Source organism: Scylla paramamosain, chromosome 18 (genome assembly GCF_035594125.1).
Source record: "Scylla paramamosain isolate STU-SP2022 chromosome 18, ASM3559412v1, whole genome shotgun sequence".
In the NCBI taxonomy this organism is placed as follows: Eukaryota; Metazoa; Arthropoda; class Malacostraca; order Decapoda; family Portunidae; genus Scylla; species Scylla paramamosain.
In genome coordinates, this window is record NC_087168.1 from 3,882,495 (window position 1) to 3,910,143 (window position 27,649).

Consider the following 27,649-nt stretch of genomic DNA (forward strand, 5'->3'; position numbering starts at 1 on the left):
AGTCACCAACATAAATTTTGGCACCAAGCAACCACCAGGATAAACTTTTTTACACATTTTTATACTTCACTCCTCAAACATGTCATTAATAAGCTAACTTCATGTTATAAATCCTTCTCTTTGATTTGGATGCCTGAACATCCCAGTGCATGCAAGAGTGAACAGGTCGCCATGTTGGCTTGGTCTGCTGCAGAGCCCATGGGAACATGGAACCCTAATTGGAAACTTCAGTCTCTTGGTTGCACAATCATTAGTAAATCTCCAGTGGCAGAGTCACTGTGGCAGCCTCCATTTACACACAATCACACCTATCCTTGGCTTTTAACCTCCAACTGTCACACAAGTCAGGAGGGGGATGGTCCTTGTGCACTTCAGGATGGCTCCCTTCCCACACACTTCCACACATTGCCAACATCGTCCCACAAAATGAACCACATGCAATGTTACCCTGCATATTGAACACATCCTGCTTAAGTGTGTGTTACTGAGAGGAGAGGTGCCCCCACTAACTTGCTGACAGAACATTGCCTTCCACTAGTGAGGCCTGGCAGTGAGCTCCAGGATGTCAACAAGGGATATGATTTTCCTGGCTAAAACCAGTTTAACATAATCTGTTGTCATAAATCTCATATACCATATATATAACATATTAATGAATAACAAAGTGTAAATAAGAAGTATTAGAGTACGTATATATTGAGTCCTATGTGATTTTACATTTGAAAATGTTCCCACTGATGTGAGTTGAAATTTTGTGCAACCTCACTGTTTGTATGTGTGTGTGTCACCCCCCCAACTCTTGCTTGCCATGACAAATTACTTTAGTTTTGAAGATAGCACAGGCACCCCATATGACTGAAGCATGCATGATATATATATATATATATATATATATATATATATATATATATATATATATATATATATATATATATATATATATATATATATATATATATATATACTGTATAAAAAAAAAATATGAATAAAGAAAATAAAATCAGTGAAAAAAAAAGTACAGCAGGGCTTCATGCTTAGCAACCCAAGAAGTATGGGAAAAAACTCACAAAGCTTGAAATTCACTAAGCAGAGAATACTATCTTTATAGAGAAAAATCAAAATTGATTATATTCCAAGGAAGTTTACTGTTTTCTCCTTTTAAGTAGATTAAACTTTTGGAAATTGTTATAGTTATCAAAAGCAATCAGTATACATGTATGTAAAATAAACAAGTATAAATAGAAAAAGACAATATAAACTCACCATTAGAGTCTGGGGTGCTGCTTACTGTAACAGGCTTGAAATGGTAGGTGGGCAGCATTACTACCTGGTTGCCAAGCACAAGGATTGGTAGATTTCACTGTCACTGAGCTTGAAATTCCTATGCCAGAACACACATGAAGTCCTGCTGGGTGGCCTATACTCATACCAGGGTGATGATATATATATATATATATATATATATATATATATATATATATATATATATATATATATATATATATATATATATATATATATATATATATATACACACACACACACACACACACACACACACACACACACACACATGAGGGTCATTCCAAAAGTAATGCCTCCTATTTTTTTTACTCTGCCCCAAGGGATCCAAGGAGATTGCTTATGACATGACTGAACTTTTGTGCTCATAACCTGAAATTTTTCTCTGTGTTGCAGATATTGATGGTATGACAGTCTAAGAAAGCAACCCCTGTCATGGATGTGCATCAGAAGCAGAAATGCATCACTGAAGAAGTTAGACCAGCCAACATTCACTGGCACCTGGTGAACGTTTACAGTGATGCGAGTGACAAATCATGCTCCAAACGCCCATGCACAGCCACCACTCCAGAAAGTGAAGCACGTCTCAATCAACTCATCCACGCTAATTGGAGGATAACACATTATTTCCAGAGCAATGACACCCATATCCAACTCTGCTCACATTTCATTCACCATTATCCTCTGATTAGCTTGGATGAGTTGATCAAGGCGCACTTCATTTCCTGGAGTGGTGGCTGTGCATGGGCGTCTGGGGCATGATTTGTCACTCATCTTTCTGTTGCTACTCTGGAATCGATGAACCCATTTCCTAACTGTGCTGACATCAACTGCCTCAGCTCTTTAAATGTTCACCAGGCGCTGGTGAATGTCAGCTGGTCCAACTTCTTCAATGACACATTTCTGCTTCTGACGCATGCCCATGATAGGGGTTGCTTTCTTAGACTGTCGTACCATCAATATCTGCAACACGGAGGGAAAAATTTCAGGTTATGAGCACAAAAGTTCAGTCATCATAACAGTGTCATAAGCAATCTCCTCAGATCCCTTGGGACAGAGTAAAAGAATAAGAGGCATTACTTTTGGAACGACCCTTGTGTGTGTGTGTGTGTGTGTGTGTGTGTGTGTGTGTGTATATATATATATATATATATATATATATATATATATATATATATATATATATATATATATATATATATATATATAAACACTGTAGCATTTTGTACCATCAACATCAATCCTTGGGTGAACACTGCCACACTGCCAACATCAATGGTGCCAAATCAACTACACCATATATGGCAATCACTGCAGCAACACCACCATTTTCCAATGGCAAGTCCTTCCATAATTTTGTGCTTTCATTTCTTCACCAGCACAACTTAGTCACTATCACATCTGTGAAGTCATATGATAACCCTCAGAACAATTTACTTCAATCAGATTCTTATCCTCCTACCACAATGAATCATCTGCAATGTTACCCTGCCTAATGAATACATCCTTCTTAAGTGTGTATTACTGAGAGAAAAAGGGTCAAAGCAGTGGTCAAAAATTGGTGGATAAGTGTCTTGAAACCTCCCTCTTGAAGGAATTCAAGTCATAGGAAGGTGGAAATACAGAAGCAGGCAGGGAGTTCCAGAGTTTACCAGAGAAAGGGATGAATGATTGAGAATACTGGTTAACTCTTCCGTTAGAGAGGTGGACAGAATAGGGGTGAGAGAAAGAAGAAAGTCTTGTGCAGCGAGGCCGTGGAAGGAGGGGAGGCATGCAGTTAGCAAGATCAGAAGAGCAGTTAGCATGAAAATAGCGGTAGAAGACAGCTAGATATGCAACATTGCGGCGGTGAGAGAGAGGCTGAAGACAGTCAGTTAGAGGAGAGGAGTTGATGAGACGAAAAGCTTTTGATTCCACCCTGTCTAGAAGAGCAGTATGAGTGGAACCCCCCCAGACATGTGAAGCATACTCCATACATGGAAGGATAAGGCCCTTGTACAGAATTAGCAGCTGGGGGGGTGAGAAAAACTGGCGGAGACGTCTCAGAACACCTAACTTCATAGAAGCTGTTTTAGCTAGAGATGAGATGTGAAGTTTCCAGTTCAGATTATAAGTAAAGGACAGACCGAGGATGTTCAGTGTAGAAGAGGGGGACAGTTGAGTGTCATTGAAGAAGAGGGGATAGTTGTCTGGAAGGTTGTGTCGAATTGATAGATGGAGGAATTGAGTTTTTGAGGCATTGAACAATACCAAGTTTGCTCTGCCCCAATCAGAAATTTTAGAAAGATCAGAAGTCAGGCGTTCTGTGGCTTCCCTGCATGATATGTTTACCTCCTGAAGGGTTGGACGTCTATGAAAAGACGTGGAAAAGTGCAGGGTGGTATCATCAGCGTAGGAGTGGATAGGACAAGAAGTTTGGTTTAGAAGATCATTAATGAATAATAAGAAGAGAGTGGGTGACAGGACAGAACCCTGAGGAACACCGCTGTTAATAGATTTAGGAGAAGAACAGTGACCGTTTACCACAGCAGCAATAGAACGCTCAGAAAGGAAACTTGAGATGAAGTTACAGAGAGAAGGATAGAAACCGTAGGAGGGCAGTTTGGAAATCAAAGCTTTGTGCCAGATTCTATCAAAAGCTTTTGATATGTCCAAGGCAACAGCAAAAGTTTCACCAAAATCTCTAAAAGAGGATGACCAAGACTCAGTAAGGAAAGCCAGAAGATCACCAGTAGAGCGGCCTTGACGGAACCCATATTGGCGATCAGATAGAAGGTTCTGAAGTGATAGATGTTTAAGAATCTTCCTGTTGAGGATAGATACAAAAACTTTAGATAGGCAGGAAATTAAAGCAATAGGACGGTAGTTTGAGGGATTAGAACGGTCACCCTTTTTAGGAACAGGTTGAATGTAGGCAAACTTCCAGCAAGAAGGAAAGGTAGATGTTGACAGACAGAGCTGAAAGAGTATGACTAGGCAAGGTGCAAGCATGGAGGCACAGTTTCGGAGAACAATAGGAGGGACCCTATCAGGTCCATAAGCCTTCCGAGGGTTTAGGCCAGCGAGGGCATGGAAAACATCATTGCAAAGAATTTTAATAGGTGGCATGAAGTAGTCAGAGGGTGGAGGAGAGGGAGGAACAAGCCCAAGGTAGAGTTTTTAGTAAAGGTTTGAGCAAAGAGTTCAGCTTTAGATATAGATGTGATAGCAGTGGTGCCATCTGGTTGAAGCAGAGGAGGGAAAGAAGAAGAAGCAAAGTTATTGGAGATATTTTTGGCTAGATGCCAGAAGTCATGAGGGGAGTTAGATCTTGAAAGATTTTGACATTTTCTGTTAATGAAGGAGTTTTTGGCTAGTTGGAGGACAGACTTGGCATGGTTCCGGGCAGAAATATAAAGTGCATGAGATTCTGGTGATGAAAGGCTTAAGAACCTTTTGTGGGCCACCTCTCTATCATGTATAGCACGAGAACAAGCTGTGTTAAACCAAGGTTCAGAAGGTTTAGGACGAGAAAAAGAGTGAGGAATGTACGCCTCCATGCCAGACACTATCACCTCTGTTATGCGCTCAGCACACAAAGACGGGTCTCTGACACGGAAGCAGTAGTCATTCCAAGGAAAATCAGCAAAATACCTCCTCAGGTCCCCCCAACTAGCAGAGGCAAAACGCCAGAGGCACCTTCGCTTAGGGGGATCCTGAGGAGGGATTGGAATGATAGGACGAGATAAGGATATGAGATTGTGATCGGAGGAGCACAACGGAGAAGAAAGGGTGACAGCATAAGCAGAAGGATTAGAGGTCAGAAAAAGGTCAAGAATGTTGGGTGTATCTCCAAGACGGTCAGGAAGACGAGTAGGGTGTTGCACCAATTGCTCTAGGTCATGGGGGATAGCAAAGTTGTAGGCTAGTTCACCAGGATGGTCAGTGAAGGGAGAGGAAAGCCAAAGCTGGTGGTGAACATTGAAGTCTCCAAGAATGGAGATCTCTGCAAAAGGGAAGAGGGTCTGAATGTACTCCACTTTGGAAATTAAGTAGTCAAAGAATTTCTTATAGTCAGAGGAGTTAGGAGAGAGGTATACAGCACAGATAAATTTAGTATGAGGGTGACTCTGTAGTCGTAGCCAGATGGTGGAAAACTCGGAAGATTCAAGAGCGTGGGCACGAGAGCAGGTTAAGTCATTGCGCACATAAACGCAGCATCCAGCTTTGGATCGAAAATGAGGATAGAGAAAGTAGGAGGGAACAGAAAAGGGGCTACTGTCAGTTGCCTCAGACACCTGAGTTTCAGTGAGGAAAAGAAGATGAGGTTTAGAAGAGGCAGATGGCCTTCCACTAAGTGCAAAGAAGAGCTGAGAGACAGGTGAAGTGCAGGCTGCAAAAAAGCAGGAAAAGTACTTGGTGGACCAAGAAATTTAAACATAAGACACTTGGTTTAAGTGTAAAAAGAGAGTTATATGAGCGAATAGTGGTGCCCACCATGACGTATGGTGCTGAAACATGGAACAGGGGTGTGACAGAGGAGAAGCAGTTAAATGCAATGGAAATTAAGTGTTTGAGGAGTATGTATGGCTCAACATGAAGGGACAAAATAAGAAAGGAGAAGGTAAGAAGAACTGGTGTCTTGAAAGTTGTCTGGATGGACAGACTAGTGTTTGTTAAAGTGGTTTGGGCATGTGGAGTGAATGGAAGACAGAAAACTAGTAAAGAGAATGATGTGGTCAGATGTGTGTGGTGATAGGTTAGGAGGAAGGCCATGCCTGTACATGACAGAGGTGAATGGAGTGACAGCAGTGAGTTCATGAAAATTACAAGGTCATGTCAACACCTGGGAGGGGGTGTGCATATACTTGGCTGGGCCCATTAGCACTCTGTAGGAAGTACCCTGCATCTGCTGTGGTCTCAGGATTGGAGGAGGTGCAGGTTAGGGAACAGTCTCATTATAATGGGGCAGGGGTAAATCATAGTATGCTGCCCAGCCAGTTGTACTATGGCTAGGCTCCTGGGGTGTAATGTGGTGGTCCACAAAACTAACCCTTTTCATTTAGGGATTGACTGAGCTAAGAGTGTGAGTAATTTTTAGTGTTTTGTCTGGGACACCCCATGTGGGATTGGTAGCCTGGTATATAGATGTATAGATGTTCTCATTGACACAAAAAGTATGGCATGGGCAATGATCAACAATGATGGGCAATGTGTGGTGCAGGTTGTGCAACTCCAAACTTCCTGCCCAGTGACATCATATAAATGTCCATTTGTTATTGGTGCAATACAAAATGATGCTGGAGAGCAGACAAACACATGTGCCATGAAAATGGTTTCTTTAGCCTCTCCACATTGCAAACAAGACTATGATGCACCAGAAATATTGTCATAGTATGCATGTACAGTAGAACCTTGGTTCACAAACGTAATCCATTCTGGTCTTTGGTTCACAAGCCAAGTTGTGAACAAATTTTTTTTTTTCCATTGAAATTAATGTCAATACAGTAAAATCCCTCTTATCTGGCATCAACAGGACTGCCGACATGCCGGATACTTGAATATTGCCGGATACTTGAATAGAAGTGAAATTATGTCCACAATCACCACCCTACATTCACGCATCTTACCATAACAAAGATCAGCTGATCTTAATCAGCAGCTGATCTGATCAGCTGCTTAAGTGTAAGCACAACACGCTTCCTCTTTTCTACAACTTTAGGCATGATGAAGGCGTCAGGCGATAAACAGTGCACACACGGGACTGAGTCACTGAGTAAACACAGTAGAAGACAGCTAGAGATGCAACATTGCGGCGGTGAGAGAGAGGCTGAAGACAGTCAGTTAGAGGAGAGGAGTTGATGAGACGAAAAGCTTTTGATTCCACCCTGTCTAGAAGAGCAGTATGAGTGGAACCCCTCAGACATGTGAAGCATACTCCATACATGGACAGATAAGGCCCTTGTACAGAGTTAGCAGCTGGGGGGTGAGAAAAACTGGCGGAGACATCTCAGAACGCCTAACTTCATAGAAGCTGCTTTTGCTAGAGATGAGATGTGAAGTTTCCAGTTCAGATTATAAGTAAAGGACAGACCGAGGATGTTCAGTGTAGAAGAGGGGAACAGTTGAGTGCCATTGAAGAAGAAGGGATAGTTGTCTGGAAGGTTGTGTCAAGTTGATAGATGGAGGAATTGAGTTTTTGACATGCCCACCTTTAACTTTTTTTCTTTTTCTTTTATCCACATCAGCATGTTTCCCTATCACTGTTTCCAGATACTTAAACTCATTCACCTCCTCCACTCTCTCTCCTCCCTTAACCACCTAGCACCTTCCCACAGCTGGCACACTCACCCTGTAAGATATCCTAAATTCACACACATCCACTTCTCTCCCCTCAAATACTATTGTCTTTTCCCAGTATTCATTTTCAGTTTCCATCTCAAACACACCCTATGGGAACAATTCACTACATTCTGAAGTTTCCTTTCACTCTCTGCTAGTAAGGCAAAGTCACTGGCAAACAAACATGCTTCTACAACCCATCCCACTGCCCTCTTTTTCAGCCTTGTGCCAACATTTCCTACTTTAGCATTCATCTCCCTCATTCAGCCATTCATATAAAGCAATCATGGAAACATCACACACTCCTGTTGCTGTAGCAAAGCTCTCTAAAGCTTTCCCTCCACCCATACATATGCACTTGCATCCCTGTGAAAGTCTTCATTCTTTCCTACAATAGCCCTAAAAACATTTCAGAGGGCTTCTCTATCTACCCTATCAACATGCTTTCTTTATGTCTATGAACATTACATATAACTCTTTCTCTTTCCTCTGTGTTCCTATGTCATAACAAAGAAATTAATTAAAATAATACAATATTCACTATTACATCTTAAGCTGCAGTTAAGATTTTAGCCACAATAAGAATAGTCTACAGAGGACATCAGTTTGTTCATCTGTCTCTATCCCCATGACACCCCACTCGCACCATCATCCAGGCCACACATGCTGCTGTGTGCACAAAACTACTCTCAGTGAGTGACACCAACAACTGTTGGCCAATCATGACCACATTTGGGACAAGAGAGGGAATTTTGGTATAAAATATATTTATTCAAGGAAAAATAAATGCTTATTAATAGATACATGAGTTAGCCAAGTCTGAATGTTTTAGGATGTTATGTATTTATAGCACTCAATATAGCAAACATTATTGTCAAATGCAGAGGATGAGGAGGAGAGAGAGAGAGAGAGAGAGAGAGAGAGAGAGAGCAGTGTTCACACACTTTTCAGCCAGCACAAGCCAACAGGGTCTGCAGGTGACCCCACCACAACATGCAGCCCCACTGTAAGGATGTATTACAGATACTCTCTCCTGAGCTGATTCTCCAGGACTTTCACACTCATAACATGTAAGTTGTTGTTAGTGAAGTGATTATCATCCCTATGTCACTATTATTCTGGTGTTCATTGCTTTGGGACAGTAAATGTGTGGGAGTCAAGAGAAGGGCCTCTTCCATCCCTCACTCTTTCCTGAGAGGTATGAGTATCACATTATTTGTTCTAACAAGCTAAGAAGTATGGCATGTTTTCAGGTTTTCATCAAATATATCAACTGTGTCTCATTATGCTGACCACCACTCACAACTGCCCATGGAGCAATCCCAATGGCAGACCAGCAGGAGCAGCAGCAAAACTCTGTGATCTACACCCTTAACTTTTGTTCCATGATGAGGCTACAGATATATTATAGCTTGCCAATGAAAATGTTTGCTACAAAGGTTGTCTTAGATACTTTCATCTTACTGTGTGTTTCACTCATAGTACCTGTTCACAAACCAATAACTTACAATAGTAATATATATATATATATATATATATATATATATATATATATATATATATATATATATATATATATATATATATATATATATATATATATATATATATATATATATATATATATATATATATATATATATATATATATATGAGGGACAACACAACAAGAGAGGTCACAAACATCTTTTAATGGTACCAAACATTTTGACTTTTCTTAAGTTATCTTCTGTGGTTCTAAAACAAAACACAAAAACAATAATAATTAGTCATAATATAAAATCAAAGTAAAAATATAAGAATTAAAAACTAAAAGCTAGAAGAAAAAAATACATACATATATATACAGTAGGGGATGCAACATTCAGTCTTTGTTCACCAATACTCCTCACATTGAGACCATCAAGATCTGTGCTGATCTAGCCTTTCAGCGGACAGATTTATTTTTTGATATGAAGATATATTTTTCAACACTTATTAGAAGTCTGTGTCAAAGACATACCTTTAATTTTTAATAACGAGCTATATAAACAGACAGATCGGGTAGCAATGGGTTCCCCCTTAGGACCCATTTTTTGCAAACCTGTTCCTTTGCTACTATGAAAAATTATCGTTGAAAGATGTCCTCTAGAGTTCAAACCTATTATGTATCATAAATATGTAGATGACACTTTTGTAATTAAAAAAGAGGAATATGCTCAACTCTTTTTTGAGTACTTACATGATCAGCATAGCAATATGGATAAAGAATGTAACGACAAATTACCTTTTTTGAATTTATTGATTTAGAGACAGTGTCAACCTTTTTTCCATATATTGCAAAAAAACTGCTTTAGGCACGTTTTTACAGTTTCTGTCATGATAAAGTTAAACTCAATGCAGTATGTGCCTTACTCCAGAGCATATTCCCTTTTGTCAAGAAATAAATCGTTTCATGATGAGATTACATTTTTAAGAAATTATTTTGCCTTCAACAGTTATCACACTCATTTATATGATCAACTAGTTGACAAATTTTTGTGTAATAAACACAAACCACCAGCTAATGTTCCCACTGTTAAAAAGGTGTTTCTCTCATTACCATATCTCAGACAAGTTTCACATAATCCTCAGGAAGAGTCACTTAAACTACTCTAAAAATTCTATCCTCAAATCAACTTTAATATAATTCAAGCATACTCATTCAAAATTATTATTTTTTTTTTTCAGATTCAAAGATCAAGTTCCAACACCCCTATGCTCATCGATCATATATTGTTATACCTGCCTGCACTGCCATGCTGGGTACGTGGTAAGCACCTTTCGTCCTTTCCATACATGTATTGCCAAGCATTTGGGCTGCTCCAGTCAGACTGGTCGCTCACTTGCCACCCCTCCTCACTCATCCGAAAGGGACCACAGTATTTCTTGTAAGGTTGAACTTAGTGCAGAACATTTTAAGGTAAATTCCTTTAATAACATAGATTTATGAACATAAGAATCCATACATATTAAAAAAGAAAAAAAATGCTAAATATCATGTAATCTGCCATCCCACTGAACATTTTATAACTTTCATCTAAGTTCTCATGTATTTTACATTATATATATATATATATATATATATATATATATATATATATATATATATATATATATATATATATATATATATATATAATAATAATAATATCAGGTTTATTTATCAAGAGGCAGCAGACAATACAGTGATAGTCGCTGACGGGGTCTTGATTTACATGATATACATATTTACATATATATATATATATATATATATATATATATATATATATATATATATATATATATATATATATATATATATATATATATATATATATATATATATATATATATTTTTTTCCTATCTGTTTTTTTTTTTAATTCCTATACTTTTACTTTGGTTTTATATTATGACTAATTATTATTGTTTTTGTGTCTTGTTTTAGAACCACTGAAGATGACTTAAGAAAGTCAAAATGTTTGGTACCATTAAAAGATGTTCATGACCTCCCTTTTTGTCTTGTTCCTCCTACAATTGAGATTCCCTAGGAACACTCCAGTTTGTTGTTTTATATATATATATATATATATATATATATATATATATATATATATATATATATATATATATATATATATATATATATATATATGATAAAAAAAAAATAATAATAATCTATTATTTATATGACAAGAAAACAATTCCACATGGGATGGCCAAGACAAAGCATCATGCACTCACACATACATCCATGTGCAATTCACACTCTTAGCCCTGTCAGCCTTCAGTGGAAAAGGACAGTCTCTTGCCCCACCAAACTATACCCCAGGAATACAGACACAGCACAGCTGGCCATACACATTCATCACAAGGCCCAATGGCATGCATTAGATTACCCTTCCCCCTTCATAATGACTTCCCTACCTTGCACCTACTTCAATCCTGAAACCATAGTAGATACAGGGTATTTCCTACGCATCCATATGCCAATGGGCGCTGCAAAGTATGCCCGCACCCTTCCCCTTTCATGCACTTGACACTTATCATAATGATTAATGAATTTAAATAAATGCATACTAATATATACATAAAATAATATTTTAAAACCTAAAAACATTTGATGAATTTATGATGTTTTATTGTCTTCAAGTTTAAATAGGATATATCTTACTCATTATCATGTCCACTAATTAGTGGCCCAAGACAAGCACACACAACATTTAAAATGACATATTGATGCACCAAGCAGCACTTCTATTAAAACAGATGTTCTCAACATAAATACTTTACTTTACTTTACTACTGTGTCTCAGACACTAAGCTATGGGTACATTATTGCACTTCACAACATAACTCTAAATCCCACAACATTTTTAAGAAAGCAAGCTGGATGCACTAAAAATTACAAAGAAAATGTTCCTCTAAACTACAAAAATGTTGAAAAGTAACACTTGCATTATATATATATATATTACAAAGATTCTCTGTAGTACTATATATATATATATAGTGCTACAGAGAATCTTTGTAATAAGGGATTCTGCAAAATTCCTAGTGATTTCATGGAAAATGTTTTAATAGTCACATTTCCAAAATCATTTCTCTTACTGAAAAAGTTTGGATAGGTTACTGTAGATTCAGTTTAACCAGTCAACTATGCTAGATAAATTTGTAAACAAATTTTACTGCATAAAACTTGTAGACTATTAAAATTTGAAAGCTCACTTGTAAATATACATATTATCTGTTTTCAAGGATACATGGTTGATTGGATATGATGAATCTACAGTAACTTAAGCAGATTAAACCTAACCTAACTTTTACTAGTGAAAAGAAATAATCACAAATATGTATATTTTTTTACAAAATCACTAGGGATTTTGTGAAATCCCCTTTTACATAGATTCTCTGAAATATATATATATATATATATATATATATATATATATATATATATATATATATATATATATATATATATATATATATATATATATATATATATATATATATATATATATATACACAGTGGAACCTTGCTTACTGAACGTCTTCCTTTCTAAACAACTCAGTTTTCAAACAAAAATTTTAACTCATAATTGCTTCAGTTGCCATACCATGATTTAGTTTTTTAAACGAAGTTTCTTTATTTCAGATACTACAAGATGTAGGAAAAGCTGCCATTTACTACTAATTTCTACAAATTTCTATAGAGATTTCCTTCATTTTTACATATTTGCAAGAGACACAGGTTAAGACAATAATTCAGTCTTTGAAATAAGTTAAATGTGATTCCATTGAAGAACCTCGATGTAAACAAACAAGGTTCAGTGCTCGAGTAATCCCGAGCTTCCTTCTATGACCCACAACACCATCACTACTGCACAACTGCATTTTCCCAGTAGCTTTTCCCAGCAGCAAGATGTCTAAGTGTTATGATCACCTTCATTTTGACAGTGAGTGAGTTGCTCCTCTGTGTCACTCTGTAAGGCTTCCCTCTCTTGATCAGTGACAAAGAGAAAGCCTGCATTGTCTAAAGAATATCTTCTGATGAGTTCTGTGTCACTAAGTTCATTTAATATATCCTTTCTGGATAAAAAAAATTTCTATGTAGATGCTGTAGAGCGGCCATTTTAGTAGTGGGAGCGTCAGTCATTACCCACTAAGACATGGTGGACAGGTGTCTGAGAATGGAGTAATCTGTTTTACATTGATTCCTGTGGGGAAAATGGTTTCGGTTTTCAAATGTTTCGGATTTTGAAAGACATTCATGAATGAAATTAGTTTGAAAACTGAGGTTCCACTGTGTGTGTATATATATATATATATATATATATATATATATATATATATATATATATATATATATATATATATATATATATATATATATATATATATAGTCTCAGATCTCATTAACATCTTACTTCCACAAAAATTTTTGTGTCAAAGATAAAAATTGGTTCCATGAGATATGTGTTGCATCAGGTGACCCAGTGAGTAACACATAATGCAGATATAAAGCATGGGGTCTTTAGTGTTAAAGATACTATTGTGCAGCAACATGAGAGCTGGAACCCTCTAAGGCACACAAACTGCTACACTGAATGTGGTCTACTTCACTAACAAACCTGACAACATTTGCTGAGGCATGTTGTCACCACCACTCAGTGACTCATGGCTGTCACTGCCACTTGGTGACTCATGCCTGTCACCACCACTTAGTGTCACATTTATTATCCTCACAAGCACAATGTAAACAGTCATCATTTCCACAAACAATCCCTACTTATTTATTTTTTATTTTATTTTTTTTTCATAGATTTTAAAAACTGTTTCATAGTGATTTAGTTATCAGATCAAGTACAGTAGCACCTCAGGTTATGCCCACCCTGGTATATGTCCAAAGCAAATTATGCCCTTTCTTGACACCCAAATTTTGCATTGACATGTGCCTGCAAACCCAACTTGCGCCGGCACTACCAGTGGCACCACAGCTGGATGTACCTTGTGTTGTGCCTTACTTATTTTAGCCCTACTAGTTAATTTTGTGAAAATGCTCCCTAAGCAAGCAAAAAGTGTTAGTGCAAGTGGTGGGAAGAAGTATGATAACCTTAAAAAAAAAAAAAAAAAAAAAAAATCATTGCAAAATATGAGAGGTCTTGATCCTGATGCTACAGGTGGCTTGGGATTACTCCTGAGCCAGGAGTCACTAAAGTCATAGTCAGAGAGAGAGAGAGAAAGTGTATGCATCATAACTATGACATTACTTTATGATCTTTATGTTTTAGATACATCATATTACTACCATTCTATATCCATTTGGTTGTTATGTAAGTGATATTAAGAGAAAAAAAATTTTTAGTTTTTGCACTGGAACAGATTAATTAATTTGATTTCGATAGGAAATGAAGATTCAATTTGCACCCAAATTGGGTTGCAGCCTGGGTTATGGAACAGATTAAGGACATAACCTGAGGTACCACTGTACCTACAAAGAATAACACTCATCATAATGAGCAATGTCTGCAGCAACAATAGGCTAAGATAAGATAAGAGGAGGGGAGGATGTGCTTCATCAATTAAATCTAGACTATGCTTTGTAATTTTCTGCTCCCCTAATTGTATGAAGAGCACAGCCAACCATCACAAACTTCAAACTTGATGCTCTAGTATCTGTATCATTTAGAATAAACATATATTTAATATACCTGCCATAAATGCACCTCTCAAATGTTAAATGTTCTAAATGTACCAATACCATGTACTGCAGTTAACATCTATATTTTCATCATCATCTACTTTCATAGCTTTCTTACACATATACTTATGGTTAAATAAAAATTTTATACAAGTTTTCTTTTTCTTCTCTATTGACATTTTCTTTCCTCAAGGTGTCTCCCACACAGGCTGAAGGAATGCATACAATGGTTCACCCATTATATCAGTTCAAGGGTATGAACAACAGTAATATGAACTCATCTCTCTCTTTACACTGACATTTTCTTCTCAGGTCTTGGTTAAAAAACCTGCTTTAACATGGAAGGGTGACACATACAACAGAGACAGTCTCCATTCCTCGATCATTCTTTACTAAGAATGTGTGTGTTTGTGTGTGTGTGCATAACTGTTGCATTTGTCAGTGTGAACACTGACATGAAATACCATGAATGGCTTGCGCCACACCACAAGGGTGGCTGTGGCTAAGAGCCATGTCAACCCAGGTGCATCAGTACAGCAATAACAGCCACACTACAGTCTGATGTTTGAACTGTCGTTTTCTTCTTGCTCTTCTAGACGGGATAATGTAATGAATTTTCAAAATTAATCTTTAGCAATCTATGAATATTTCTGCTCCAACATTACTAGTTCCTTAAATAATACAATACTGTATTAAAATATTTCCATTATACAGAGCACCGAGTTGTATCCCAGAAAGCCATACAGACCTGATATGTAACAGTGAAATGTGTATCCATAACATTATAGCCAGTTGGTATAGTAACAAGTTTGCTTGTCTGTTAACTAAAAGATTTAGGGTAAAAATTCTTGGGTCATGTAAGGACATTCTGGACCAATCTTGTGTCATTTTGTTCACCTGCCTCAGTCAGTAGGTTGTGATCTCACTTCAGCAGGAAAGGGATAAGCAATCCTTCCATCAGCATTTGTTTGTCTTCCTACGAAACCTGGTTACTTATCTTGCTTTCATGTGTGTGTGTGTGTGTGTGTGTGTGTGTGTGTGTGTGTGTGTGTGTGTGTGTGTGTGTGTGTGTGTGTGTGTGTGTGTGTGTGCACTTTCTATAAGCAAGGAGACTTTATCTGCACCACTACACTGCATACAATCTTCTCCATTGAGAATCCAAAACATTTACATCACCACAGCATTTTTATAAAGATATGTGGGCATTTTCAAAATATATATCATATTTATATATATATTATATTAATAAAACTATGCAGTGTTAATATAACTATGTAGCACAACACTGACTTTTCCATGTGATATGCCTTGCAACATAAGAGCATCCATTCAGGTAGTTTCAACAAGTCTTGATTTCATTCTTTTATGTGTACACTTACATAACAATATTAGTCTTGGATGAGGCAAGGATGGGATACTTCATAGCCACCTTTAACACAGGTGTTGTCTAAAAGTTTGCAACTCAGCACAATGACACAGGCACACTTTGCTTGCAGATTTCTTCTTACATTATTTTATGGTGTATTACAATCAGTTTCCAAAATTATCATTTAGTCCAGAAACCTGCATAAAGTTTTGATACATAAAATAATCATTAAATTGTTATCTACAGTCAGCAACATACGTGATTAGAACTCCCACTGACGTGAGCATCACATTGCACAAACTGCCAACTCGCTCCTCCATGGTTTGAAAAAATCTGTCAGGAGAAAATAACTACATGGCAAATTAAGTCAGCCCCTCATATGTTTTTGAAAGCATTGAATATAAAATTCAGTGTTTGACATATTGACATAAAGGAAACTTATCTTTAGTGGCTGTTCTTTGCCTCAGCTAACAGAATGACTGTGTTTGTTTTAAACAGTGTTTTACTGAGGTGATGTGTGAGGCCTGGAAAATATACAGGCCAGTTACACATTATGAGTGTCAGAGTTTCACTAGAATGGTGAAACGAATAGAAAAAATAAGCCGCATAACTACTGCACTGAAAAGACTGTGAGTGCATTGGTGAAGAAATGGAATGATGAGAAACACAAGGATGTGCCTTGCCATATGGTGGTGGGCCAACCCAAAATGTTTTTTTTTTTTCAGTTATTTTGCTGTAAGATGCAAATATACCCTTAACTGTCTTTTACTAGCATGTAAGGTGTTGTCAAATAACATCAAACACCAAATCTGTTATGCTATGCTTTCAAAAACACGAGTGGCTAACATAAGTTGCCATCCAGTTATTTTCACCCAGCAGATTTTTTCAGAACAAGGAGCAAATTGCCAGTTCGTGCAATGAACAGCCACTAAAGTAAGTTTCCTTTATGAGTTCTAATCACGTATGTCACTGACTGTAAGCTCCCATTCTACATGCTTATTTTACTCTTTTCTTTACCAGAACCAGACTTTTTCAATATACATCCCAGTATTAGCTACCTTATCTAAAAAATGTTTTATATATATTTATAAATATCTTAAATTTTTCTTATAGCTATAAAAGTAATACAAACTATAAAAAACATTCCACATTCTAATCCATGTCATAGTGGATTAAGTATCTTGGCATAAAGCCTATCTCAAATACAGTCATAAGTGAGAAGTTTCCTTTCCTTTCTTATCTCTCTGAATCATTCTCCTTTCTACAGCTTCAGCTTCTGCATGCTAGTGGTAAGTAGGCAAACGAGACCTGTAAAGACCTGCCAAGGTGCGTCCAGCAAGCACCAATGCCTCCCTTCTTGACACTCCAGTGAGAGCTTCCTGCCACATGCTGTGATGCACCTGCAATTAAAAATGTTAGATACAAATTAAAACTCTCATTTAAAACAAAGCAAAAAATAATCTAATTTCCTAAAATAAGTGGAAAACAAAACACAAGCTCCTGAAATATGAAGTACATGGAAAAGTTTGACTCAGAATACAGATAGGAACACAAATTTCCATGGCATTCACAATTTTACTGTTTATCTTCAATTACTCCTACTATACTGTAAAAAGAAAATACATGAATATCAGGACCAAATCACATCTAGTAATATGTGTAGCCATGGGAAGGCAGCCTTTGCTTGCAAGGCTCACAAACATTTTCTGACAGGCTCTTCAACACCCAGAGGAAGAGAAGAGAAGGTGGAGCTTCTAAACAAGTGCAATGTGACATACCACCAATGCTACTATTTTTGCAACTCTAAAAATAACCAGGTGTTCTAAAACTCTTGGCATGTTTCTGAAGCACATTTTAGTATATTTGTTACATTTAGGACAAAAAATATGCATATGGGAAACATAAAAAAAATTGTCTAAATGCCAGCTCCAATAACATTCAGATGAAAACTTTATTCCAAGAGTGTGAACATACTCATTAGTATGGCAGTGAACAATGATGTTGCTCACAGTCATGGCCTTGAAGATTCCTTAATGTCAATTCTGTGCAGCTTCATTATTGGTGTTCCTTGTTAAAAGAGTCAAAACAATATATGGGCTTCAATATATATTATTCATGATTTGTTTTGTTTGTTTTGTTTGTTTCTTTTGAAATGTGACTGGCTCACACTGATTTGATTCTGTTCATGAACTAATAGAAGATAAACATTGATGTCAAACACTACACAAATTCATGACCAAATTTGATTCAATATTTTTGAAGGTTAAAGTACTTTATATTATCAATATTATTCCCAGAACATTATAAAAAGTGCTTTTGTGAACAAACATTAAAAGAAACATCATTACTCAAAAATTCCCGGTGGTGGCATAATGCTGTCACTTGTCTGAGTAACAAGCATCTAGTGTCACCTTCCACACATCTGTCAAGACATTTTGTTCATAATACAGTAATGTTATGTGTAATGTCTGATTCATGTGAATATTATCATATAATAGCATGCTTTCATATCATCCAATTGTGACAATTAATTTAATTAATTGTGGGTGACCCTACAAAATCTCAATGAAAACCACATTTTACTTATGCTACAAACATTGTACTATCTGATCCTTTACAGTTAGTACTGTGCATCCCCAACCCCACATGATATGTACTGTTCTGGAATCTTGTCCTCTGAGAAGTATTCTGGAAAATCATCATCAGTCTACTGAGTCCATTGCAGGACAAAGGTCTCCTCCAATGACTGGAGAGGAGCTGCTCATCCTAGGAGGTTGAAGGACTGCAGAGAAACAAGTCTTTGGACTACATCTCATACCTATTCTCTGCTATGCAAACAAACAAAGGCTACAGTGTGAAAGGAAACAACCCCAAATGTCTCCAACTGGCCAGGGATTCATGCTCAGGACCTCTCAGTTGTGAGCCAAGCACACTGACCACTACACAGCCAAGTCACTTCCACAATACAGCCCTTGCAAATATCAAGGAATCATCATATAATGTATGAAAGTTAAAACTGTTGAGCAGTATATTCAGTAAACAACACAAGTACAAAAGACAATTCATTACCTGAAGGTTCTGACTGGCAATCTGACCAATAGTGACCGCAAACCCTGACTCCTTGAGAGGATAATCCTCTGGAGTGGCAATGCGGGCCTGGTTCACAAAGTCTGGTGGCACTGGGGTGACCTGCTCATTGGTGATAAAGAAAAAGGCATCTTTAATGAGTTTCCCAAAAAGAAGCATCAATACCTGAAAATATCTGGAATCAGAAGCAGTAAAGAATAAGAATATGCAGAGGATTAAAAAGAGATGGATGGAAAAAGGTGAAGGCAAGTCTGCTCAAACTCTACACATAACAGCAAGGTAAATGTAGGTCAACTTCTTCCATTAAAAGCCTCTCCTGTCAGATCTATAGCTGTACTCACAAACATACACAAAGCTTCCAATGCCATTTAAACACTTATTTTTATGCTATATAATCCTAAATATAGACCCATTATAATGATTAAAAGAAAACATAATTATGTGATTTCTTATGCACACCATGCACAGCAGCCCATAACATAACAAGTAATGCATAAACAACATTTACTCAAATAATCCCAAAAATTATGTCCACTAAGCACAATAACCTAACAAATATTGTTCAGTCTCTTTAGACACAAGTAACCCAAAGTTTGTGTGTAACAAAACACCATATCATACTCCTGGTCTGTTGCTGTTTCTTCTTCTTTAATGTTCCTATATTAGACTCCACCAATACTGGAATATCACCACAAAATATGTCTCCAGCAAAAAATACACAAGACAGCAATGCCAATCTTTAGGTCTTTTGAGTGAAGACAAACGAACAGAAAAAAATGCCCATAAAAAATATAGTATATCACTCTCATTAAAAAAATATAGTATATCACTCTCATTCTCAATATTGTGATAAGAACAGCAGAACACACACACACACACACACACACACACACACACACACACCTGTCATGGCGGACAGAGAAGTTAACACAAACATGCACTCCTAAAAATCCAGCCATCTATGTCGATGAGGGCTGCCCTAGTGGAAATACAGAGGTGAAAGTTCACACTGGTTTTACTCGTTGCTGTCCCATCTCCAAAAGTGTTTTGTAGAAAGCAGTTAAATTGTTATAATGAGCGGTGAAGAGGGGGCTACTTCAGTCCCCACTATGTTGTTTACACCAACAGGGACCGTCCCGAAGGAGAGACAGAGAGACTTCTCAGGATTTGGGGAAGAGGACCGAAGGGTTGGGGAAGCAATAATGAGAAGGAGAATTATCACACTGGAAACTGAAATGAAGGAAATGAAGGATAGATTTGACAGGATGGAGAAGATGGTTGAAACTTGATCACTGAGAAAGGGGTGTGGAAAGGTGCATGTGACAATCTACATAAAAAACTTACATTATATGAAAAGAAAGCAATGGAATGTGAAGGCAAAGTGGATGAGTTAAACGTGAATCAGGAAAATTAGAAGAAAGAACAAGAGGAAGAAAAGATCGATTTTAGGAAAACTGTGGAGGAACAAACAAGGGCAAACGACACAAAGCTAACAGAAAAAGTTGTTCAAGTTATAAAACAGAAAGAAAACTTGGTGAGAGACACTGTGGATAAGAAAAAAAAACTGTTGTGGTATTTGGCCTGAAGGAAGAGTGTACACCTCAGTGGACTGAAAGAGAAAAGAAGGAAAAGATATGTGTGGAAAAATTAGTGGGGACATTACAAAAAGAAAAAGAGCTGACTGGAGAGATCGAAGAAATTAAAAGATTGAGAAGATATGTTGAGGGTAGACAGCGTCCTATGAAAATAAGGTTTAGGTCACAAGTGGCAGCTGAAGAAACACTGAGTAAATCCTGGAAACTGGCCAAGGTGGAAGAATACAAATAAGTGTGGATAAAAAAGGATAGAACCAGAGAAGAGAGAGATACTATAAATGAACTAAGAAAAGAAGCAAATGAAAAAAACAAAACTATCAGAGGTGGAGAAAAAAACTTCTTTTGGAGGGCCATGGACATGAGGTTGAGAAAGTGGTACAGGAGGGAAGTAAATGCAGAAGGGAAGACTAAAAGTAGCATACACGAACATAAATGGACTAATGTCGGCAGTGTTGGAACTAGAGGACTATTTAAAATAGGAGAAACCGGACATCATGGGAATCGTTGAAACTAAATTGGCAACTGAAGGGGATATATTAAATATCGATGAAGGAAAATACAACCTCTGGATGAGAAATAGAAAGAATAAATGGGGAGGAGGTGTGATGCTTCTAGTTAGGAAGGATTTATTACTGGGATCTGTCACATATGGGGTGGAGGAGGCAGAAGTATTGAAAATAAACTTAAGACAGAATATTGGAAGATACCATAATGTGGTGGTGACTTATGTTCCCACCTATTCCAACTCTTGGAAAGAGGATGAATATAAGAAAATGCTTGAGGACGCAAGGACATGTTTGGCAGAGCTGCTTGAGGAAAATGATGATATACTCCTGATGGGGGGAGAATTGGACCACAGAAGGCAGTGAGTCATCATGGGGGAACAAGCGACTAGACCTGGCTATTGAAAATTTCCTGACACAATGGGTTACGGATGACACAAGATTTAGGGGAAATGAAGCACCTTCAAGGCTCAATCTAATTTTCACCAAAGAACAAGAAATAGTAGAAGACCTTAAATATATAAACTCAATAAGAAAAAGTGATCATGTGCTGATTCAGTTCACAGTTATGGATAATAACCTCAATATAAGGAAAGAGGACCACAGAAGAGAATGGTTAAACTACAGCAAGATTAACTTTGGACAACTTAGGAAGTATTTCAGTGAAGTGAATTGAAACACAGTTATTCAAAAGAGGAAAAGTGGACAGCTTTCCTGGACATTTATAATAAGGGAGTAGAGAAATGGTACCCAAAAGACCAATACAGAACCTTTTTCAAAAAGGATTGGTACAGCAGATGTGCAACAGCTAGATTGGAGAGAGAAAAAGCATGGAACAAGTGGAAGAAGAACAAGAGACTGGACCTGTGGAACAGTTCTATAAGGAAGAGGAACAAATATGTCAAAACTCAAAGAGATGAGCAGAAAAATTTTGAAAGGAATGTTGTGGAGAAATGTAAAGACCAACCAAAATTATATTATAAATTCATTAATGGAAAATTAAAGAGTAAAGATGAAATAAGCACGGTAAAAGCTGGAGAAGAGACAGTGGATGACCCAGAAGAGGTAGCTCAAGTGTTTAACAGATACTTCCACTCTATGTTTACTAAGGAAAATGATTTCAGAGGTGAGAGGACAGCATTAGAAAAAGGGACCGACCTAAAGGAGATTAAAACATCAGTAGAAGAAGTAAAGAATATGTTGGAAGGCCTGGATGTAAGGAAAGCAATGGGTCCTGATGGTGTATTGAGTTAGATTTTAAAAGAGTGTAGCTCACAATTAGTCTCAGCACTGCACAATATAATTAGCACCACCCAGGTAAAAAGTAGAGTACCCATAGATTGGAAATGGGCGGATATTACCCCAATTCACAAGACCGGAAGTAAAGAAGATCCATTAAATTATAGACCTGTATCGCTCACAGGTGTGGTGGCGAAGATTTGTGAAAAGGTTATCAAGAACAGATGGGTGAAATACTTAGAAGACAACAAGGTGATAACTGAGAAACACTGTGGCTTCAAAAAAAGGAAGATCTTGTGTTACGAATTTGATAAGTTTCTACTCAAGAGTAATAAAGTGCAAGAGAGAGATGGATGGGCCGACTGCATATACTTAGATCTGAGAAAAGCATTCAATAAAGTTCCACACAGAAGACTAATATGGAAACTGGAAAAAAAACTGGAGGACTCGGTGGATCACTGTTAGAGTGGATGACTTTTTGACAAACAGAGAAATAAGGACAGTAATTAAAGGCAGCAGATCAAACTGGAGAACAGTAATAAGTGGAGAACCACAAGGTTTGGTACTTGCACCTATTATGTTCACAGTTTATGCAAATGATATGACAGAAGGTGTAGAAAGTTACATAAAGCTTTTTGCTGATGACGCTAAGATTATGAGGAAAGTAACAAACGAAGAGGATTGCAATGCTTTAAATCAGGACTTAATTAAGATTAATGAATGGTCATTGAGGTGGAACATGGAGTTTAATGCTAAAAAAATGTAGTGTGATGAGGTTTGGAAAAAGTGTGAAAAGACCAGTTGGTAACTATTACTTAGGGAATGACAAAATCTCTATAATATCAGAAGAAAAAGACCTAGGAGTAATTATTACTGATAATTCATCATTTGGGAAGCACATAAACAAAATTATAGGAGAAACATATAATCTGCTGAGAAACATCAAGATAGCATTCTCCTATACTGATGAAAATATGATAAAAAAAAATTATAACAACGATGATACATCCGAGATTGGAGTATGCAGCATTAGTGTGGTCGCCAAGTTTGAAAAAGGATACAAGAAGGTTAGAAAGAATCCAGACAGCTGCAACTAAAATCCCTGCAAGCTTAAGAGAGTATAGTTATGAGGAAAGGTTGAAGAGATTGGGCCTGACTACACTAGAAAAAAAAGGAGGGAAAGAGGTGATTTGATAGCAATATATAGAAAATTGGAAGGGATGGAAAAGTTGGACAGAGAAGACCTCTTGACACCAGATATGAAAGACACAAGAGGACATGGAGGGAGATTGAAAAGGAGTGTTTGCAGAACAGACATCAAGAAACATAGCTTCCCACACAGAAGTATAACAGTGTGGAATGAACTTAAGGATGAGACTGTGTGTGCAAAGACCATTCATAAATTTAAAGAAAATCTAGATAAAAGTCAATATGGAGACAGGACAGCATGAGCCTAGTGTGGCTCTTGTCCTGTATTTCACAACTAGGTAAATACAACTAGATAAATACACAAAATGGAAAAAATAAATAAATAGACAAATGAATGAATTAATTAAAAAAACATAAGGCCATTACTTGTGTGTAAGTCTGCAGAAGGACATCTTCTCCGGGATCATCCAGAAGCAGCAAGCCAAGGTCAAACCAACTGTAAGTTTAAGAGAACAAAGGATCAATATTGTTTCATTAATCTTGAGTCTGTATTCTTATTAAACTGTCCCTCCATCATATCCTCCCAAGATAACTTCCTGTCTCACAACTCATCAAAGGGCATCACATGGAAATTGATCATACAGTAAAATCCCTCTTATCTGGCATCAACGGGACCACCGACATGCCGGATACTTGAATATTGCTGGATACTTGAATAGAAGTGAAATTATGTCCACAATCACCACCCTACACTCACGCATCTTACCATAACAGAGATCAGCTGATCTTAATCAGCAGCTGATCTGATCAGCTGCTTAAGAGTAAGCACAACACGCTTCCTCTTTTCTACAACTTTAGGCATGATGAAGGCGTCAGGCGATAAACAGTGCACACGCGGGACTGAGTCACTGAGTAAACACAGTGCAGTGGGCCGCGGGTGGCGCAAAGTACTGCACTCTGGTGGCGAGGAGACAAAGTATGCCTCTTGCGGGAATTTTAATCGATTTTATGAGTACACATTGATTTTTTATTGATTTTAAGGCTCTGGGTAAAATGTGCCGGATACTTGAAGCTGCCGGATACTTGAATGCCGGATGAGAGGGATTTTACTGTATTTTAAAACTGCAAAGCCACCAATGGTATTTAAAATAAGTTTCAATTCTCCACTGTACACTGTATACGTTACTATCATTATTGTTGTTGTTGTTGTTGTTGTTGTTGTTGTTGTTGTTGTTGTTATTGATGTTGTTGTTGTTGTTATTATTATTATCACCATCATCATCATCTCCCAAATAAGGAGGACACCATCTGTGAAAGTCCAAAATGCAAGAATCCTAGACAATGCAAAAGGGGTGTGAGGCATTACAAAATATCCACCACAAAGCATAACAATACTTTAAACTTCCTTTGGAAAAAACATTTCTACACAAATTCTTTCCATGCATGCACATTTACATCTTTTGCAGCATTTTGTAATCTCTCTCTCTCTCTCTCTCTCTCTCTCTCTCTCTCTCTCTCTCTCTCTCTCTCTCTCTCTCTCTCTCTCTCTCTCTCTCCAAGCAGTTTGGTAGTGTAGTGGGTGACATGTTCAGCTCACATCTGAGAGGTCCTGAGTTGAAGCACTTGTTTACCTAAAAGGTGATGCATGGGGGATGTAAGGTGAGGAGTTGTAACTGCCTTTCTGACAGGAGTGAAAGGAGTGGAAGGCTAGGGACCCTACCCTGTGTACATTGTCAATGTGTGTGTGTGTGTGTGTGTGTGTGTGTGTGTGTGTGTGTGTGTGTGTGTGTGTGTGTGTGTGTGTGTGTGTGTGTGTGTGTGTGTGTGTGTGTGTGTGTGTGTGTGTGACCTTCCTCCAAGAAGCCAAAAATGGTTTACATCACACCCTGAGAGGTAATTAAAGCAAGACAAAAAAAATATATACTAATAATAATCATAAATCAAATAAAAATTTAAAAAATAAAAATGTGAACAATAAATAGCAATAATAACAATAATTGGGTTCCACAGTGGCTGTTCTACTGATGATCTTCTGGCCTTCCTTGCTAAGTCTTGGTCATCCCCTTTTAGAAATTTTAGTGAAACTTTCACTGTTGCCTTAGACATATCAAAAGCACTGGACAGTCTGGCACATAGTTTTAATTTCCAAACTGCCCTCCAACAGTTTCCATCCTTCTCTCTGTAACTTCATCTCAAATTTCTTTTTTGACCATTCTATTGCTGCTGTAGTATATGGTCACTGTTCTTCTCCTAAGTCTATTAACAGTGGTGTACCTCAGGGCTCTGTCATGTCACCCACTTTCTTCATATTATTCATCAATGATCTTCTAAACCAAACTTTTTGTCCTATTTATTCCTACATGAATAATACCACCCTGAACTTTTCCATATCTTTTCATATACATCCAACCCTTCAGGAAATAAACAGCTCACGCAGGGAAATTACAGAATGTCCAACTTCTGATCTCTTTAAAATTTCTGATTTGGGCAGAACAAATAGTATTATTTAATGCCTCACAAATTCAATTCCTCCATTAATCAATTCAACATAACCTTCCAGGTAACTATCACCTCTTCTTCAATGACATTCAACTATCCCCTTATTCTACACTGAACATCCTCAGTCTGTCCTTTACTAATAATCTAAATAGGAAACTTCACACGAGGAAGAGGCAGGAAATACTTGCCCAAACAAAAATTACTCCCAATGAGGTCTAAAGCACTGGATCAGGGGATGCTGTGAACTTATCATTAAACCCAGCTGTGACTTCACTGAACATTTCTCTTTACGTCTCACAACACAAGGGGGCAGTCACAGCCTGCCCTCTAAAGACAACTCTCTTCCTTCACACAAAACTACATGTACCTAATTACACACACCCTTCACTCAAAATTCAAAATTAAACATGGCGACTACTACACCAGCCTCAGGGCCCCATCTGTGGAGAGGATCACAAATGTCCCCAGGTCAGACTGCTCTTCTGTTATGAACCCTAAGTTTCTTGACACCCCCCTCAATTTTTTCTTCATTAATTTCTGCAACATTCGCAGTCTTAGACCTAATTTTCAATCTGTGGAACACCACCTCTCCTCTACTAAACCTCATCTTCTCCTCAAAAACAGGTGTCTGAGGCAACTGACAGTATCCTGTTCTCTGTCCCCTCCTACTTTCTCTATCCTCATTTTCAGTCCAAAAGCTGGATGTTGCATCTATGTGCTCCATGGCCTAACTTGCTCTCATGACCATGCTCTTGAATCTTTCAAATTTTCAACCATCTGCCTACAACTACAGAGTCACTCTCAAACTAAATTTTTCTTTGCTGTATACTTCTCACCTAACTCCCCTGATTATAAAATATTCCTTGAATACTTAACTTCCAAAGTTGAGCACATCCTGACTCTCTTCCCTATTCGTCCATTCTTGGAGACTTCAATGTTCATCACCAACTTTGGCTTTCCTCTCCTTTCATTGACCACCCATGGCCTCACTGCACAAGACTTTCTTCTTTCTCTCACCCCTATTCTGTCCACCAGTATTTTCAAACATTCATCCCTTTCTCTGGTAAACTCTAGAACTCTGTTTGCTTCTGTATTTCCTCCTTACTATGACTTGAACTCTATCAAGAGGGGGGTTTCAAGACACTTATCCTTCATTATTCAATGATCGTTTCTGACTCAATTATGGAGACTGACACCTCAGCTTTTTTTTTCTTGGCCAGTACCTCTCTTACATTTCATCTCTAGCTAAAAATAGCTTCTGAATTATCACTGCTGGTTTTTCTCACATCCTGCCCCCTAACTCTGTATAGGGGCCTTACCTGTCCAGGTATGGAGTACACTTTATATGTATGAGGAGTTCCACTAACAATGCTTTTTTAGGCA

General features: G+C 37.5%; 1 protein-coding gene across 8 annotated transcripts in view; it reads right to left on the minus strand.

Moving 5' to 3' along the window:
- Positions 1-15,830: 15,830 nt before the first annotated feature.
- The window catches only part of LOC135109027 (protein PRRC1-like), a 41,705-nt gene continuing 29,886 nt past the window's right edge, over positions 15,831-27,649 (minus strand). For 7 of the 8 annotated variants that reach the window (XM_064020011.1, XM_064020008.1, XM_064020012.1 and 4 more), the window contains 3 exons: positions 24,194-24,263; positions 19,264-19,383; positions 15,831-17,594 (listed from right to left, as the gene is read on the minus strand). In XM_064020011.1, the coding sequence (XP_063876081.1) occupies positions 17,478-17,594; positions 19,264-19,383; positions 24,194-24,263 (307 nt within the window). In that variant the 3' untranslated portion in view covers positions 15,831-17,477. Of the gene's footprint in view, positions 17,595-19,263; positions 19,384-24,193; positions 24,264-25,003; positions 25,076-27,649 lie in introns of those variants that run through there. The other variant, XM_064020013.1, reaches the window with a different exon arrangement.